This window comes from Watersipora subatra, chromosome 7, assembly GCF_963576615.1.
Source record: "Watersipora subatra chromosome 7, tzWatSuba1.1, whole genome shotgun sequence".
NCBI lineage: Eukaryota > Metazoa > Bryozoa > Gymnolaemata > Cheilostomatida > Watersiporidae > Watersipora > Watersipora subatra.
Window position 1 is genome coordinate 3,433,579 of NC_088714.1, and position 17,667 is coordinate 3,451,245.

The 17,667-nt window shown below is 34.6% G+C and overlaps 1 protein-coding gene across 3 annotated transcripts in view; it reads left to right on the top strand.

The window, feature by feature from the left end:
• Nucleotides 1-13,660, top strand: part of LOC137399386 (SPARC-related modular calcium-binding protein 2-like) — a 46,733-nt gene extending 33,073 nt beyond the window's left edge. For 2 of the 3 annotated variants that reach the window (XM_068085472.1, XM_068085474.1), the window contains 9 exons: nt 822-970; nt 2,819-2,915; nt 3,242-3,343; nt 4,124-4,321; nt 5,982-6,108; nt 10,188-10,360; nt 12,063-12,244; nt 12,860-13,046; nt 13,265-13,660. In XM_068085472.1, the coding sequence (XP_067941573.1) occupies nt 822-970; nt 2,819-2,915; nt 3,242-3,343; nt 4,124-4,321; nt 5,982-6,108; nt 10,188-10,360; nt 12,063-12,244; nt 12,860-13,046; nt 13,265-13,338 (1,289 nt within the window). In that variant the 3' untranslated portion in view covers nt 13,339-13,660. The remainder of the gene's footprint in view (nt 1-821; nt 971-2,818; nt 2,916-3,241; nt 3,344-4,123; nt 4,322-5,981; nt 6,109-10,187; nt 10,361-12,062; nt 12,245-12,859; nt 13,047-13,264) is intronic. The other variant, XM_068085473.1, reaches the window with a different exon arrangement.
• The last annotated feature ends 4,007 nt before the right edge of the window (nt 13,661-17,667 follow it).

Consider the following 17,667-nt stretch of genomic DNA (forward strand, 5'->3'; position numbering starts at 1 on the left):
GCAATTGCAAAAATCTTTTTAGACAGAAAAATTGATTTCAACCAGGAGTGATTCTCTCATGACACTGTCTGTGCTCTTTCACAAGCAATAGCAAAGGCCAATTGCAGACGGGAATTATTCTCATTATACATGTAGTTATGTAGTTGACTTGACTAATTTAAACAATTCAATATATAGCGGTTGCCTTAATTTTGTAAGGATTTCGTAGAAGGACATTTGTGATGGTCTAATATTCATAAGAAAGGCAAATCTTGCTGCAAACATGTGTATGAGTGTATTGGTAGTTGTCCTCCCTTAACCTTTCAATTACGTAATGCTGTGGGGCTTGAATGTCTTTCTTGCTCCTGCTGATCATTACCAGCAGTATTCTTTTGGTATTGTGATCATCATCTGAATGTCAGCAAACTTTAGTGTTACTACTTGAATGTTTTCATCATTCTGGTGTAGATAATCTAAAAAAAGCACATGAAGAATCTCTAATTTTTAACCACTTTATAAATATGACAACAGCCCATTTTTCAATCTTTCTGTATATACAGTTAAATAAGGAAGGTATTATGCAGACCGCAGTAGTAGAATGCTAATTCGTGCAAAGGCAGACCAAGGGAAGAAAATCTAGAATTGGTTTTTACAGGTCGAAATATAAATAATAAAGTAGTAATAAAAATATAACAAAGTTATTTATGGACAAAGTTGTTTTAGATTTCTTAGATCACACTTCCTTAACACATCTTGTAAACAAGAATCACTGTCTCTAATAACTGTTCAAAACGATTAAGATATCAGGATATCTGGATATAAGGAGTTGTGTGTTTTGACAGGGTATGACAACATTCAAGGTATGACAGAGGAAAATGCTAAGGTTGCAGCCTGGAGGTTCAACTCGCTGGATAGAAATGGCGACATGCGTCTGACAAATCATGAGGTGAAGGAACTGAAGAGGGATATTAGAAAGAACATCAAACCCAAAGTGAGCTTGCCAATCCATTTCTGGGCATTTTTTAAAATAGTGTTGTCTGTCAATAATATATTTTGTTTAGCTCATTGCCACCAATAGCCGGTAGTGCAACTTTAATAGGCTTAGTAAAAATGTTTATGATTGGTGAGTAATTAATTAATTGGCCTATCGTGTCTGTACATAAAACGAAAGCAAACAATCTGCTGGCTACATTTAGCCTATAAAAAACATGTTTGCAGTCCACGCTGATCTGAATTATACTTGGCAAAAGCGTTAAATTTTTATAGTACTTTCTTGTTTGCAATGAACATGTGTGCTAGCTGCATTATAGCTACCACGTTTAAAAAATCCTAGATCTATGGACTTCTAATGATTATCTATTGAGTACTAGTGCTAGTTATTGATAGTTAAATGATTATTCTATTTCTAACAGTACTAATGCCGCAACCCAAATGATAACTCTCTGATTCAGAGCATGCTTAACTTGTTGCTCGTTGTAGCAGGGAAAGGTGCCGAAAAAGTATTTGAGCTCATGCTGCACATTTTAGACTTTTTTATGGCGTAAGCTGATGTAAAATTTGGTGCTGATTAATTTTGTATTAAAATCCTTTTCATAGACCTTGCGGTTCGAAAATTATGACAACTTATAGGGTTTACGACTATGTAGTTGTCCCAGTAAAACAATTAATTTGGCATAATTCAATCAAATGATATAAACTCCATGATACCATGTCTATGACAAATAAACTCTTGCAAGGTTGTGCATATATTATCCATGTCTATGATATATAAACTCTTGCAGGGTTGTGCATGTATTATCCATGTCTATGATATATAAACTCTTGCAAGGTTGTGCATGTATTATCCATGTCTATGATATATAAACTCTTGCAAGGTTGTGCATGTATTATCCATGTCTATGATATATAAACTCTTGCAAGGTTGTGCATGTATTATCCATGTCTATGATATATAAACTCTTGCAAGGTTGTGGATGTATTACCCATGTCTATGATATATAATCTCTTGCAAAGTTGTGCATGTATTATCCATGTCTATGATATATAAACTCTTGCAAGGTTGTGGATGTATTATCCATGTCTATGATATATAATCTCTTGCAAGGTTGTGCATGTATTATCCATGTCTATGATATATAAATTCTTGCAAGGTTGTGGATGTATTACCCATGTCTATGATATATAAACTCTTGCAAGGTTGTGCATGTATTATCCATGTCTATGATATATAAACTCTTGCAAGGTTGTGCATGTATTATCCATGTCTATGATATATAAACTCCTGCAAGGTTGTGCATGTATTATCCATGTCTATGATATATAAACTCTTGCAAGGTTGTGGATGTATTACCCATGTCTATGATATATAATCTCTTGCAAGGTTGTGCATGTATTATCCATGTCTATGATATATAAATTCTTGCAAGGTTGTGGATGTATTACCCATGTCTATGATATATAAACTCTTGCAAGGTTGTGCATGTATTATCCATGTCTATGATATATAAACTCTTGCAAGGTTGTGCATGTATTATCCATGTCTATGATATATAAACTCCTGCAAGGTTGTGCATGTATTATCCATGTCTATGATATATAAACTCTTGCAAGGTTGTGGATGTATTACCCATGTCTATGATATATAATCTCTTGCAAGGTTGTGCATGTATTATCCATGTCTATGATATATAAATTCTTGCAAGGTTGTGGATGTATTACCCATGTCTATGATATATAAACTCTTGCAAGGTTGTGCATGTATTATCCATGTCTATGATATATAAACTCTTGCAAGGTTGTGCATGTATTATCCATGTCTATGATATATAAACTCTTGCAGGGTTGTGCAAAACAATTTCTCAGCTATTGTGACAAAGACTCTGACTCTCTCATCTCTTTTGAAGAGTGGAACTTTTGTTTGGGTGGAGATACGCATCGTGAGTTGTCTTCCATCAGTACTAAACATTTTATACTCAATATTTATGAAATCTGCATGAATACTCGTGTTACAAAATTTTAAAGTGTTCGCCCTCTTCATGACTTAGCTCTTTGTATGCATTTAATGATTCTGAGCTCATGTTGGAGTTGTTGCCTTCTTAAAAACAATGCCCCGTTCAACCAATAAGGTTATAATAAAGTCATTGATTAAGCGTATCATATTCTTGTTAAGGCATTTAGTGGAGTGCAATACTATTTGATGCATATTAAATGGTGATCACGGTAATTCCTTTTGGTAAAGGGTTTTATTTGTTTGTACTTGTAGTGTCCTACAGCACATTTCTCTCCCTGAGTTCAATGAGACCCCAAGATCAACTCAAATGGAATGGAAATATTTTACCAATTCAGGACCAGTCGCAGTCATCAGGTATACTACTACCTGTTTTCTTTTTCACCATCCATTTCAGTCATGTTATGTCATGATATTTTTTACTTTTTATTTCTAATTATTATGGTTAGTTTTTTTATTTTCACTCGTTTCCAGTTTCATTACTTCGTATTGCTTTTAATTTTTTCTCCATGATATCTATTAGACTGTTTCAGAGATTTTTAACAAATTGATCCAAAGATATTTGCCCATGTTTTTATTTTTGGTTTAGTTATCAGACAAGTGGTGCCTTCCACCTTTTTACAACTAATACCTAATTCTTGTTGGATCCATGATTTTAAAACTAAAAATGAAAGTGTGACAAATTGTACAATATTATTAGATTCTGTGGAACTAAATTCTTTAAAAGAAAACTGTCTATGTATGTACTAATTTATGAAACTAGTGTTTTGCCAACCCTTATATGTCATATGTTACAAATTACTTTGTATGTTAAAATAAATATTTGCTAAATTTTACGTCATACATTCAACAACTGCTATGTAGTGGTGGTCATAAGTCAAAGTTTGAATTTATCTATAATGGTAGTATGAATTAATCCGAATTCTGTATTGATCTCCATGTCTGTGTTTTAATGGTTAGTGCTATGTAGTCTCGGGCTAACAGTGGCCTGGTTTTTTTTCAGTTGGTATAAAAGTGCAAATAGTCAAACATAATTGCCCAAGTTTTACTAGCTTTACTAATATTCCTAGAGCTATGCAAGGGTTCCTTTTATGAAATTATCACCTACTAGCATAATCATGGCATTACGTTGGGCAGAGTCGAAAGACAATGGAAACCCACCTGAGTTGATGGAGCATCAGAAAAAGTTGTTTGACATGCTCAGTGGAGAGTCTGGTAACAAGGAGGAAAGCTCGAGTCGGCTTCGGAATGCTGACCAATATGGCGGTAACGATCGTATAGACAGGTCGCCAAATGACCGAGCCTTAGATAATATAAAGCTAGTAAGCCTTTCTAGTGAGTATCCACAGCTATTTCTAACCAATCATGCAGCCTTTCACTGCAGCAATAACTAGTAGCACCTGCAATCACCCACCTGTGCTTGTCAGTTCTAATGTCGTTATATGTATTACCTTGTTTGATATATTTTTTTATGTATACTTTACAAGGTCAAGTTGATGAATGTGTTGGTGGAGGTGACAATTACTCAGCCAAAAATAATTTTAACAAAAAATACCATTTGAACTTTTGAACCAGAGTAATGCCTTTAGAATATATATTCTTCTCTTTTAACAAACTTCCTTTTCTAGTAGATTGCTTGGTGATGCTTATACTGTCACTTTGCTTCTCGTGGTTTCCAGGTGCTTCAAAATTGCTTCATTTTCTTCAACAGCGCCTCTTGTAGGCCATAGACTTGTAGGCCATAGACTTGTAGGCCATAGGCTTGTTGGCCATAGACTTGTAGGCTATAGACTTGTAGGACATAGACTAGTAGGCCATAGACTTGTAGGACATAGACTTGTAGGCTATAGACTTGTAAGCTATAGACTTGTAGGCTATAGACTTGTAGGCCATAGACTTGTAGGCTATAGACTTGTAGGCCATAGACTTGTAGGCCATAGACTTGTTGGCCATAAACTTGTAGGACATAGACTTGTAGGCCATAGACTTGTAGGCTATAGACTTGTAGGCCATAAACTTGTAGGCCATAGACTTGTAGGCCATAGACTTGTAGGCCATAGACTTGTAGGCCATAGACTTGTTGGCCATAGACTTGTAGGACATGGACTAGTAGGCCATAGACTTGTAGGACATAGACTTGTAGGCTATAGACTTGTAAGCTATAGACTTGTAGGCTATAGACTTGTAGGCCATAGACTTGTAGGCTATAGACTTTTAGGCCATAGACTTGTAGGCTAGAGACTTGTAGGCTAGAGATTTGTAGGCTATAGACTTGTAAGCTATAGACTTGTAGGTCATAGACTTGTAGGCTATAGACTAGTAGGCCATAGACTTGTAGGCCATAGACTTGTAGGCTATAGACTTTTAGGCCATAGACTTGTAGGACATGGACTAGTAGGCCATAGACTTGTAGGACATAGACTTGTAGGCTATAGACTTGTAAGCTATAGACTTGTAGGCTATAGACTTGTAGGCCATAGACTTGTAGGCTATAGACTTTTAGGCCATAGACTTGTAGGCTAGAGACTTGTAGGCTAGAGATTTGTAGGCTATAGACTTGTAAGCTATAGACTTGTAGGTCATAGACTTGTAGGCTATAGACTAGTAGGCCATAGACTTGTAGGCCATAGACTTGTAGGCTATAGACTTTTAGGCCATAGACTTGTAGGCTATAGACTTGTAGGCTATAGACTTGTAGGCCATAGCCTTGTAGGCTATAGACTTGTAGACTATAGACTTGTAGGCCATAGACTTGTAGGCTATAGACTTTTAGGCCATAGACTTGTAGGCTAGAGACTTGTAGGTCATAGACTTCTAGGTCATAAACTTGTTGCCAGTTGCTCTCATTTTATTATTCTGTTAACTATTTGTTTCCTTACATAAATTGAAGAGTATTTTATTAGAATTATCTGAACTTGTCTTTTCTGTGACTCGATGCTAATGTGTAAATAATGGCATTAGACTGGGTCAGAGCAGCTGCCTTATCTTATTGTAGCAAAGACTTGCATGGATGAGAGAGAGTCAGCGCTGGCTAAGATGAATGATCAAACGTTTGTGCCCAACTGCCAGGCAGATGGTCGCTATGAGCCAACACAGTGCCACAGCTTTAGTGGCTATTGCTGGTAAGTTTAGCAGCATCAGATATATCAAGTTTTTTGACCTTGACTCAGTTTGTTTCAGTTGCAAACTATGCTAAACTCTGTTACAACTTTTCAAAAATTAACAAAACCTATGACCGTTTAGATCTACGTGTATATTACTTCAACAAAACCTATGACCATTTAGATCTACGTGTATATTTTTAAATATAAAAATTGGTATGTTTAGCTAATATGTGAATGTCAAATCTACTGATTTTTTATTTTTCGCTGTCAAGACATGCATTAACTATAACGTAGGCTTGTATGAATTATAACAAGCTCATATAGACTATATCATATACATGTGTGAACTATAACATATGCTTGTATGAACTATAACATATGCTAGTATGAGCTATAACATATGCCAGTATGAATTATAACATATGCTGGTATGAACTATAACATATGCTGGTATGAACTATAACATATGCTTGTATGAACTATAACATATGCTGGTATGAGCTATAACATATGCCAGTATGAATTATAACATATGCTGGTATGAACTATAACATAAGCTCATATACCATACGCATGTATGAACTATAGCATATGATTGTATGAATTATAACAAGCTCATATAGACTATACCATATACATGTGTGAACTATAACATATGCTGGTATGAACTATAACATATGCCAGTATGAACTATACCATATGCTTGTATGAACTATAGCATACGTTCAACACTTGTTCAAGCTTAAATTCAAACACTTAAATTAACATAGCAAAATAGAAGTTAAGAGGAGGAAATCTTTTTCATGCCAACTGGTTTTAATTCAGACTGAGTTTTGCTTTTTATTCTGCAGATGTTTACTGTCTAGAGTTTTCGTTGTTTTTACAAAAGTACTATATTCTGAAAGCTAGCCAAATTCAATAATCTTTTTGTACTGATTTGCAGTAGAAGAGAATAAATATTGACAATTGTTAGAAAGTTTAGTAGTAGTAAGATGCCGTAAAACCTCTAATTGCACGCCATGGCGCTCTACTTTTCAACCCTTCCTCTAAAATAATAGTGGTGGTCAGTTGGAGGTGGCGTTCAATAGAGGCTGGTCTTGTATTTTTCAAATGGCTCGTCAGAATTTTACGGGCGAAGCGAATGTCGCCGATATTTTGCCCTCTCCTTCCGGTGGAGCTATATTAAACCTTTTGGATGCAATAAATTTGCAAACATAACCCCGACTTGTCAAAGATCTTTTAATAAATATGCTTTGAAAAACCGAGAAATATTTCTACCAGGTGATATCTATTGCTTGCAATTAACTTGCGATGATATTATAGCCTGCGTCCTGCTTTGCAATTTGTTGGCATTTTCAATTTTTATTTCTTGCAAAATTCAAAGACAGTTTTATATTATATCTATATTTAACAATGGTGCATAAAAGCTCATTACACCCATTGACATGTCTGCTACAGTTTGCAGCCAAAACTAAATTTTTGTGTGCAATAGAAGTGGAGTTATGAGCATCGGTCCATTGTAAGCCATGTTAAGATAGCATGCTATAAATCTGCATATTTATAAGTTATATAATGATAATTTATCAAATGATACAAATATATATTCATGAACAAGTGACATAAACGAACCATACTTATATTACACGCAGAAGCCAAAATTAATATTTTTAAAACAAAAATATTTGCATTGTTCACTTGGATACCTGCGTACTGGTTATTGTTTTCGATGGAACAAACATCTTCTGGTTGTCCGATTTCCAAATATGTTTTTGATGGAGCAAACATCTCCTGGTTGTCCAAATTTCCACGATATCTTCTGACCTCAACTCTTTGTCTGCACTGCTGAACACGTCGGTATTAGCGTCCAAATAATTTTTTGACAGAGCAATACTTTTATGCATTGCATTTAGCACAAATGCAACGCATAAAATAAAAGTTTGGCCTAAAACTACTCATTCATCCACCATCATAAATGTAAACCGTTTTTTGTACAGTGCTTTGAAGTATCGACACTGCGTTAATCAAGGAACTACTATTAGCCTGAGACAGTTATTAATTATATTTATGGGGTTACTTTCAAAGTTTTACCAAAAAAAGCAAATGGCTTTCAAGTTGGAAGATGAGAGAATTGATTGTTGTCGATGTAAACGATTCATTATTAATATAATTTTGTGGACACTCTTCTACTGATCACTTGATATTATGGGTTCATTAAGATCAAAGATTGTTAAAGGTTGACTTGCAACAAAATTCACATTACAGTTATTTGGTATCAAAAGATTCACCATGTCTTACTCTGTTGTGTTGTAAGTGCCAAATATGTAGAAATGTGATTACAAGCTCTTAAAAGCTCAAAAACGAAAAATCGGCCGTAGATTGGAATCTCTTTATTTCGATGACGTAACGACGAAATTTGGTTATCGTCTCGTCACGTATGTCCTCACGTGAATTGAAAGGCCAATACAAAGCTCAATATAAAACTTATCGTAGTACTAGTTTATGACAAACACTTCGGGTTTTACCGAAGACCCTGTATCAAATATAGATGCTCGCTACTTGACAGTTTTGTTTCAGCATTATTCAATCGTCAAGTCGTTCTCTGATCATGTGACCCAATACTTCGCAAATAATTTTTGCAGCACTTTTTGATTATCACAAGTGACCAACAGGCTTGTCATGATTATCAGACAATGATATGTACTCCTGCGAGCTAAGGTTAAAAAGTTTAACGATTTTTTACGGTAAGTTATAAGATATCAGTGCTAAAAGGGACAGCATTACAATGACGATAAAACAGACGCGTAAGAACAATAGACATAGTTTTATTGAATGCGTGAAGTATATTTGTGAAAATATTTCGACGAATAAGGTTGCAAGAAAGTGTAAACAGAAACCATCTCCCGCAACTACATCACATTTGAGCCGTTTTGGAAAGGGAATCCAAACTACGGCGGTCTCGGGTGGCTGCGATTTCCTGTTCGTTTTTGAGCTTTTAAGAGGTTGTAATCACTTATCCACATATTTTGCACCTACAACACAACAAAGTAAGATAAGGTGAATCTTTTCATATCAAATAACGGTAATGTTAATTTTGTTGCAAGTCAACCTTTAAAGTGGCAGTCAAATGGAAGTGGCGTTCAAATAGAGGGTGGCGCTCTATTTTTCAACCCTTTTTTCGTAGTGGTGGTCAAATAGAGGTGGTATTCAATTAGAGGTCTTACAGTAACTGCAATAAACCTTGTCTAGAAAATAACTTATTGTAACTCATAACTAATCATAACTTATAAATTTGCTGATTTATAGCACACTATTTGATAGCTTCATTGCGGTAATCTGATCTTACAATTGATTGACGTTTGTAACTCCTCTTCTATTGCACATAAAAAGCTAGTTTTGTCTGCAAACTATAGCAAACATATCAATGAGTGCAATGGGTTTTTATACAACATTGGTAAATTTAAATACAAAATAAAGATGTGTTTTCAAATTTAGAAAGAAATAAAAATTGAAAGCTCCTACAAATTGCAAAGTAGGACAAAGGCTATAATATCATCGCAGGTTAATTGCAAGCAATAGATATCAACTGCCAACTGGTAAAAATATTTCTCGATTTTTCAATGCACATTTATTTAGAGATCTTTGACAAGTTAGAGGTAAGTTAGCAGATTTATTGCCTCCCAAAGGTTTAATATCAGTCCACCGGAAAAAGAGGGCAAAATATAGGCGGCATTAACTTCACTCGTAAAAGGGCTAAATTTATCTTCCTTAAATTTTGACGAGCCAATTAAAAAATACAACGCCAGCCTCCATTTGAACGCCACTGCCAATTGACCGCCACTATAGAGGAAGGATTGAAAAATAGAGCGCCATGGCGTTCAATTAGAGGTTTTACGGTCTGTCCTATCAGCGGCTTTCCCTAAATTTTGCAAGAAAATGAGATCCAGAAATTGCATGGAGTCAAACCCAAGCATCTACATTTATCTCAAGTGAGCATAAGAATTTAACCTAAACCTGACACTCTATGGAAATAATACCAATTAAAAGAGTCATTTGCTATGTCACAAACAACCCTAAATTGGCCGCGCTTTTATTTCTAGGTGTGTGGATCCCGAGTCGGGATTGCCCATATCTGGCACATCAAGACTGAAAGAAAACCCCGAATGTGCCAGTATTTCGGCACAGCGGATTCATGACAATTTGATAACGAACACCAAGCTGGGTGGCAAACTAAGAGGTAAAACGAAAGGCAAAAATAGAAAAAAGCGTAGAGGTAGGTGCTGCTTTTGCCAATCTTTCTATTATCATTAACAAAGCCGAGTAGATGCGTGGTTGTGATTGTCTCGTTACGGGTTTGAAATAGAGCGAGCTTTGTTTTTGGTAATTTTCCCGCTTTTTAACATCATATCAGCAGTAACACCTGTGAGTAGCTCACATCTCGTTGTTTCTCTTACGCATATTCTAACTGTCCTCATTTTGTTGCTAATGCTTTCTTTAGTGAGAACTACAATTTTCTGTTTCTCAATGTCAAGGACATGCCGTGACTCTATTGACTGAATGCCATCTTTTTTGTGTTTTTAAAATTCGGTGTTACTCTTTGCTCATAGTTCAAGGGAGCAAGAGCATGTCGTGCTTCCATTATAAACTAATACTACATTAATTGGTTTCTTGCAGTCTATTGGCTTTAAATGTTGTAAAAAGGTTATCTGTTATATTTCAATAGTAGTGGTTCACCTTAATTGTTAGCTTTTGTTGTTAGAGTCTTATCTGTGTTAGTATTGAGCTGTATTCTTTCTATCAGCTTAGTAGTGTTAGTATCTACAGTTGTCCGTGTTGTCAGCCTATAAAGGATTAAAGATAAACTTCAATAAAATTTTAGTAAATTTTATTAGAAAGTATCGGAATTTTTCTATCATTTGCAATTTGCAATTTTTTTTGATGTTTGAGGTGATCTGACTGCCAGGATGTTTCAATATTTAAATCAACAAAACTTGATCGTGATTAAAATGCTCAGATCAAGTGATTTTCTTCTGAGCGTTTTAACCGTGATCCGTGATCGTAAGTTTTGTCGATTTTAATATTGAAACATCCTGGCAGTCAGATCACCTCAAACATCAAAAACAATCGTAAATGATAAAAAATTCCGATACTTTCTAATGAAATTTACTAAAATTTTGTGTAAGTTCATCTTCAAAGTTTTCTTTTCAGGTAGGAGATATTTTTGAAAACATGATATCATTTTTATCAAGGAGCTCTAAGTGCCAGCAGGTGTCATCAGCTGTTAGCTTTACATTGCTGAAACTTATTATTGTGGTAAAAAGTATTCATGAACATCAACGGCGCCGTGTTTCAACTATGGCAAAAAATACATTGCTGAAATACCTCATAAGTTCAATAAGATGCCTTTGGATGAGCAAGCTATAGTTATGCCTCTTGTTTTCCATTCTCATAACAATATGTTAAATGATATTGAATGATTTAAAATAAGTGACAATTTGAGAGATAAAAATCTAAATTTATAGATAAGATTTTTATGAAAAGACGGTCTCATACTAGAATTAGTATCAGCTGCTTTGGTTGGTCAGAATAGAATAGCATACCGGTATTTTTAACTGTTATTCAATCGGAGTTGTGGATGACTGCAAACGACTGATCAGACAACTCCTTTCATGGCCTATTTAATACGTATATTTTGAAAGTCTAGACGATGTGAAACTATCTACTCATTAATGGTGTGTTAGCTTGAGCTCATAGACCTATTAACTATACTATTGTATAGTTAATAGGTCTATGGCTTGAGCTATTCAGATATTTTAGGGTTTTTTTTTATTGTCTTTCACGCATATGTATAAGTTTGTCTTTGAAGCTCTTGACACATCATTGTCACACATCACACTCAACAAAATAACTACAAGCTAACAACTGTTTTGATTAGTTGCTAGCTGGCTGTTTAAAGAGGTTTAGATTATTTGCAGAGATTCCTGGCTGTCCTTCACCCAATCACGGAGCTTTCCTGAGACAACTAGTTGACCTACTATCGATCGAGATGGCGGCAGCTGGAGATTTGCCAGACGAGCTGACTGACAGTGCGAACATGTCATTGGAAGAGAAAGCAGTTAGATGGAAAGCCATCACTGCCGATAGAAATAATGACCAGGTTAATAAATATTTTTACTTGTTTTTCTATTTTTCTTGTTTCCATTTTTCATTCTTTTGCATTGCTTTTAATTTTTTCTGCATGGTATCCACTAGACTGCTTCAGAAATTTGTAATGAATTGACTCAAAAGAGTTTGCCTATGTTTTTATTCTTTATTTTAATTATCAGACAAGCAGTGCGTTTTACCATTTTCACGCCTTTTACCTAGCTTTCTTTGCATCCATAATTTTAAAACTAAAAGTGGAGGTATGACACATTGTACAATGTTGTTACAGCGTGTAAGACCAAACTATTTAAAGCAAAACTGTCTGCGTATGCATTAATTAACGAAACTGCATACTTGCATGCAACGGTTTTTCTCACATGTGAGCATTCTGAACTTCATGTGGAGGCAATTTAAATATCTCTAAAACTTTCAACTCTTACAGTCTGATTTTTTTAGCAAACTATCAAAGTATTACTAATGGTATTTAATCACTAGCTTCTGTTTTTGTTACCAAATTATATAGGCCTATGAAACTAACAGAAATGTGCCACGATGAAACTAGGAAATGATAATAATCTGCTATTTTAGTCTTTGTTTGTTTTTCTGTCATTTTGTGTCTCCTATATAGAAACTAAGCAAGAAGGAAATGCGATTCGTCAGGCATATGGTTAAGGAGAAGAGGATTAAATCTCCTGAAAAGTGCGCAAAAAAATTTATGAAGTATTGTGACACGGATAGTGATGACTATGTCAACGTGGAAGAGCTTTTAGTTTGCACTGAGGTTCGAAGGCAAGACCGTCGGAATCAACGAAAGCGTGAGTTGATTTCGACAATTACAATTCATGTATATTGTAATCATCTCCAGCTGTTTTACAGTTTGTCATGCATCAGACCAACGTGGTTTGCAGCAGAAATTCTTGTTTCATGTTTTTGTTAAAATTGTGCAAACTAAATGCACTATTTAAATGCAGTATAACAATTGCTTGGTCAGTGTGTCTATAAGATACATATTAACGTTGTTCTTTTGTTTTAGAGCAATCTGGTGGAGATAATATACGACACAGCAATAATAGAAATCCATTCACAGACCTTTTAAAGCCATCATAGCTGTCACAGACACGAAAAACTGGTTGTGAACAGTTGACTACACAATCTCTATATCAATTGATCAAAGATCTCTATTTTTATCATAGTTGTTATTATTCTTATTGTTATTCAGCCAATGAATATTATTATTCTTATATGTTAGCGCACTAACTATCATGTTGTTATATTTCATTTCACTTATAATTTTATACAACTTCCTGTATAGATACCTAAAGGATAAATATTGTCATATAATGGAATGCATGTCTGTTAGCTATAATATGATTACTGCTTGCTTATTGGCCATCTAACTAAAAATAAAACTATCTCGCTTGGCAGTAGATTAATTATGCTTTTTCTCATTCTGTCTAATGAAATTCCGTGAGACATTCAATAGACCTTCACGCTTTTTCTTTCATGACAGTAATTAATTGACTTGGAAAATTGATCAAACAACACATGTAAGTAGGTCTAGTTTGGATTAAAACCTCTGGTAGAGGCTCTTCAAGCTGATTCATTGGACAGCGCCATTCGGGAACTCATGGCCATGCAGTGTCAATGATAAATAGATAAGATGCACATGTATATTATTATAAATGTAAGCTTTTATGCCCCGACAATGCTTAATGTGCAACCAGAGCTTTGCTGTATGCGTGTAAACGATCCTACCTAACGGCAGTTGATTACACAGCAACATTACATAGTTGTAATGTTGTAATTGATTACAACATTACAACACTGCAATTACAAAATGCGGTGTTACAAGTTGATTGTCTCAACATTACAACACTGAGACAATCAAATTACACTGTAACAGCTTCAAGGTTAGACTTCTTAGTGTACATGGTATGTACAAAATGTTAAATCAGAGTATGTATTTTTGTATATTTGTATATGTATTCAAATACACTGTTTGTTTTAAACGATGTAGTGCGCAGGTTTAGGTGTATATGTTCATTATGCATAGTAAACATATCTTAGTTTAAGTGAAACGTAATCCCAAGACCTCGTGCCAGGCAAGGAAGTGGGAGCATTGGAACTTGGAAGAAAAAACTAAAATATACCTGATACTAAAATGTTTATGAAGCAGACCCTCTTATGTCTCTGGAAGTTTTAGGTCAGAAGTTGTGAAAGTAAACCTGATGATTTGCGGTAACAGCTTGAGAAACTGCTGAGTCAGACGCTTTAGTATTATGATCAAGGAAGTTTGACTACCTAACCAGGATGTTATCAAAGTTCTCCCTAAGGGATGAACGAACCTCATTAGTTGAAATACAGTCAAACATGGATAACTCGGCCACAGATATTTCGAACACATTGTTAACTCGAACGGATTCTTTGGTCCGTTCCTACGCAATGATAAATTGCTATAGATAACTCGAACTTAACACGGTTAACTCAAACAGTTTTTTGCCGAAGGAACAAACTTAAAACAAACTTTGGTTTGTTTTAATCTGAAGGAATTTACATTAATTGCGGAGCTACGACTACTCTGCCTTCCTAGCGAGTAAAGTGCTCCCTATAGGAATATAGTGTACATATATTTCCCCCGTACCGTATAATGGAACCGATTAGGAGACCGTATAAAACCTGATTAATGAGGTCGTTAACACGTCAGCTAAGTTACGGCCAAACTAAAAATGTTAAAAAGTATTAGCGATAAAAATTTAATAAAGATCGACACAACATGCAAAATGCACATTGTAATAGTGATTATATGTGGATATATAAGGATAACACACCTTTTCACAGACTACACTCGATAGGTTTTTTAAATGAAACAACTACTCAGATGTGAAGCATGCGTTTTTGGATTGGTCGTAAATGTTTACTCGTGTGAAGTTTTAAAAATTATCCGAAAATTTAGATATTTTTCTGTCAGCTAAGATTTGTTTGTAGTTTTAGGTGATGTGACTGCCAAGATGTTTTAAGATTAAAATTGGCAAAATTGATTTCTGTTAAAACGCTCAGAAGAAAAAGATGGATTTTTTTTCTGAGTGTTTCGACGACGATCAAGTTTTGCCAATTTTAATCTGAAAACCTCATGGCAGTACATCACCTAAAACTACAAACAAATCTCAAATAATACAAAAACATCTTTACTTCCTGATAAATACTTGTGAAACTTTACATGAGGACCCTATAACTTGTAACAAGCAATCTATGATTTTGCTTTATACATAGTTTGTATATGTACATGTATCTTCTGTTAAATGCATGCACTTGTGACAGTGCTCTGATAACTTGAACGCTCTGATAACTCACACACTTTCGCTCGGTCCAGTGAAGTTGGAGTTATCCATGTTTGACTGTATTTAATAGGAGATTAATATTGGCCACCTTTCTTCTATCTCTTGACGGTACTATACACAATGAATCTTTGGCCTCGGTAATCCTCTCCCTCCCTACTCTTCAATCTCAAAATACAGCTTTTCTCTAAACCATTTCGACTTTGTTAATACGTTTTATTAAATGAGGGTCCCAAACTTCAGTGGCATACTCAAACAAAGGCCTACACAGCTACAGCTTAGCTGTACATATGCACAGCTGAGCAGAAAAGATGATACTATTTAATATCATTTTCAGTGTCGGTTGAAATTATATTCAATCTAATCAGAAGCATTGATGAACAATAGACCTATTAACCATACGTAAAAATATATATATATATTTATGTATATATATACTAGAAATTCCACTGTCATACAGCCCACAACCAAAGTGATATTGGAAAAAAAGGGTACTGATGGTTTAGAATTGCAATATTAGCAGTCAAATGGCACTGCAGTGCAGTAGGATAACTGCAATGGTAGCTGTAATGTACTGGGTGTGGATGTTATTACATACAACAAACAGCAATAATGAAAGGAAAAGATTATATGTTTATATCTCTTCCCCAGCAATAGGAGAAATGCAATATTGGCAAATATTAGAAGAAAAATGCACTGATATAATTAGAATAACCAATATTATTAATATAGTAATAGTATATAAAACCAATGCACAGTTTTGTTTACATTTCAAAACGTCATAGCTAACAATATCAAGAAGTGATATTTATATAGACTTTTATAAAATCTATTTAAAAAAGTGTTTGGTCATGACAAACAGCAATAATGAAAGGAAAGGATTATATGTTTATATCTCTCCCGCTGCAATAGGAGAAATGCAATATTAGAAGTAAAATGCACTGATATTATTAGAATAACCAATATTATTAATATAGTAATACAGTAATAATAGAAAGCCAATGAACAATTTTGTTTACATATAAAAACGTCATAGCTAACAATATCAAGAAGTATCAAAAAGAATATCCAAACTTAGTAATAGTAATACAGTAATAATAGAAAACCAATGCACAATTTTGTTTACATTTCAAAACCTCATAGCTAACAATATCAAGAAGTATCAAGAATAATATCCAAACTTATAATTAAATATCGTAATCTCATAAGAATCGTTAGAAAAAAATATCATCGTCATTTCCTTTACTTACACTGCGTTGGACATCAGTTAGAATACCAAAGTACTCGAATGTTTCTAAAAAGTCAGATACTTTAAAATCGGCAAAGATGAAACGATTTCAGTACTCCTACATTAATTACAGAAACCTTCGGCAATTCGACAATGCTATAGACTGGTGAAATGTGCAGGTTTTTTTCGTGAACTGCGCACGACTTAATCGTTCTATCCCTGTCGCTCTGCGTTTCAATTTTGGGTATTTACTTTGATAAAAGTGAGGCTTAGCAAGTTTTAATAACGATTTTCGGCCAAATGAATCTGTCTATTTGTGTATAATCCGATCAGATGGGTAAGTTTTTAGAGAATTTCGATAATTTACAAAGACTTGGTAACATATTTAAATAGGTTTGTATGTGTTTTGTATCGTTATTATACTTTAACTAATCTACAAAACGATGGTTAAATTTGTTGATGAAATTTTGATACAAGGGTTCGTCTCAATGTTGATGAATAATTTTCGTGAGTTGTGTGCACATGCATTTATCATAAAAACTCTCAAACTTCGCTTCCGCTCGTTTGGTCGTGGGATAAGATAACTATATGTAAGATATCTATATTCTCAATGTCCATCTGTCATTCCGGCTATTATTAGAACAGCAGAGCTGGACAATGCTGACGTAATGTCATCGAGTCATTAGAAGCCTAGCCTTACTAACTAGCTTACTGGAGTTTTCCATTGGCAATATGCCAAGCCAATAGCTTGAAAGGTACAGTTGTTTGACAAAGTTTTCAAACCTTTACAGTTGTTTTTATTTTTCTCTTGATTTATTTCAATTACACAAAACACTTCTCTCATGATATGTAGTTTGAAAGTTAGAATGGGAA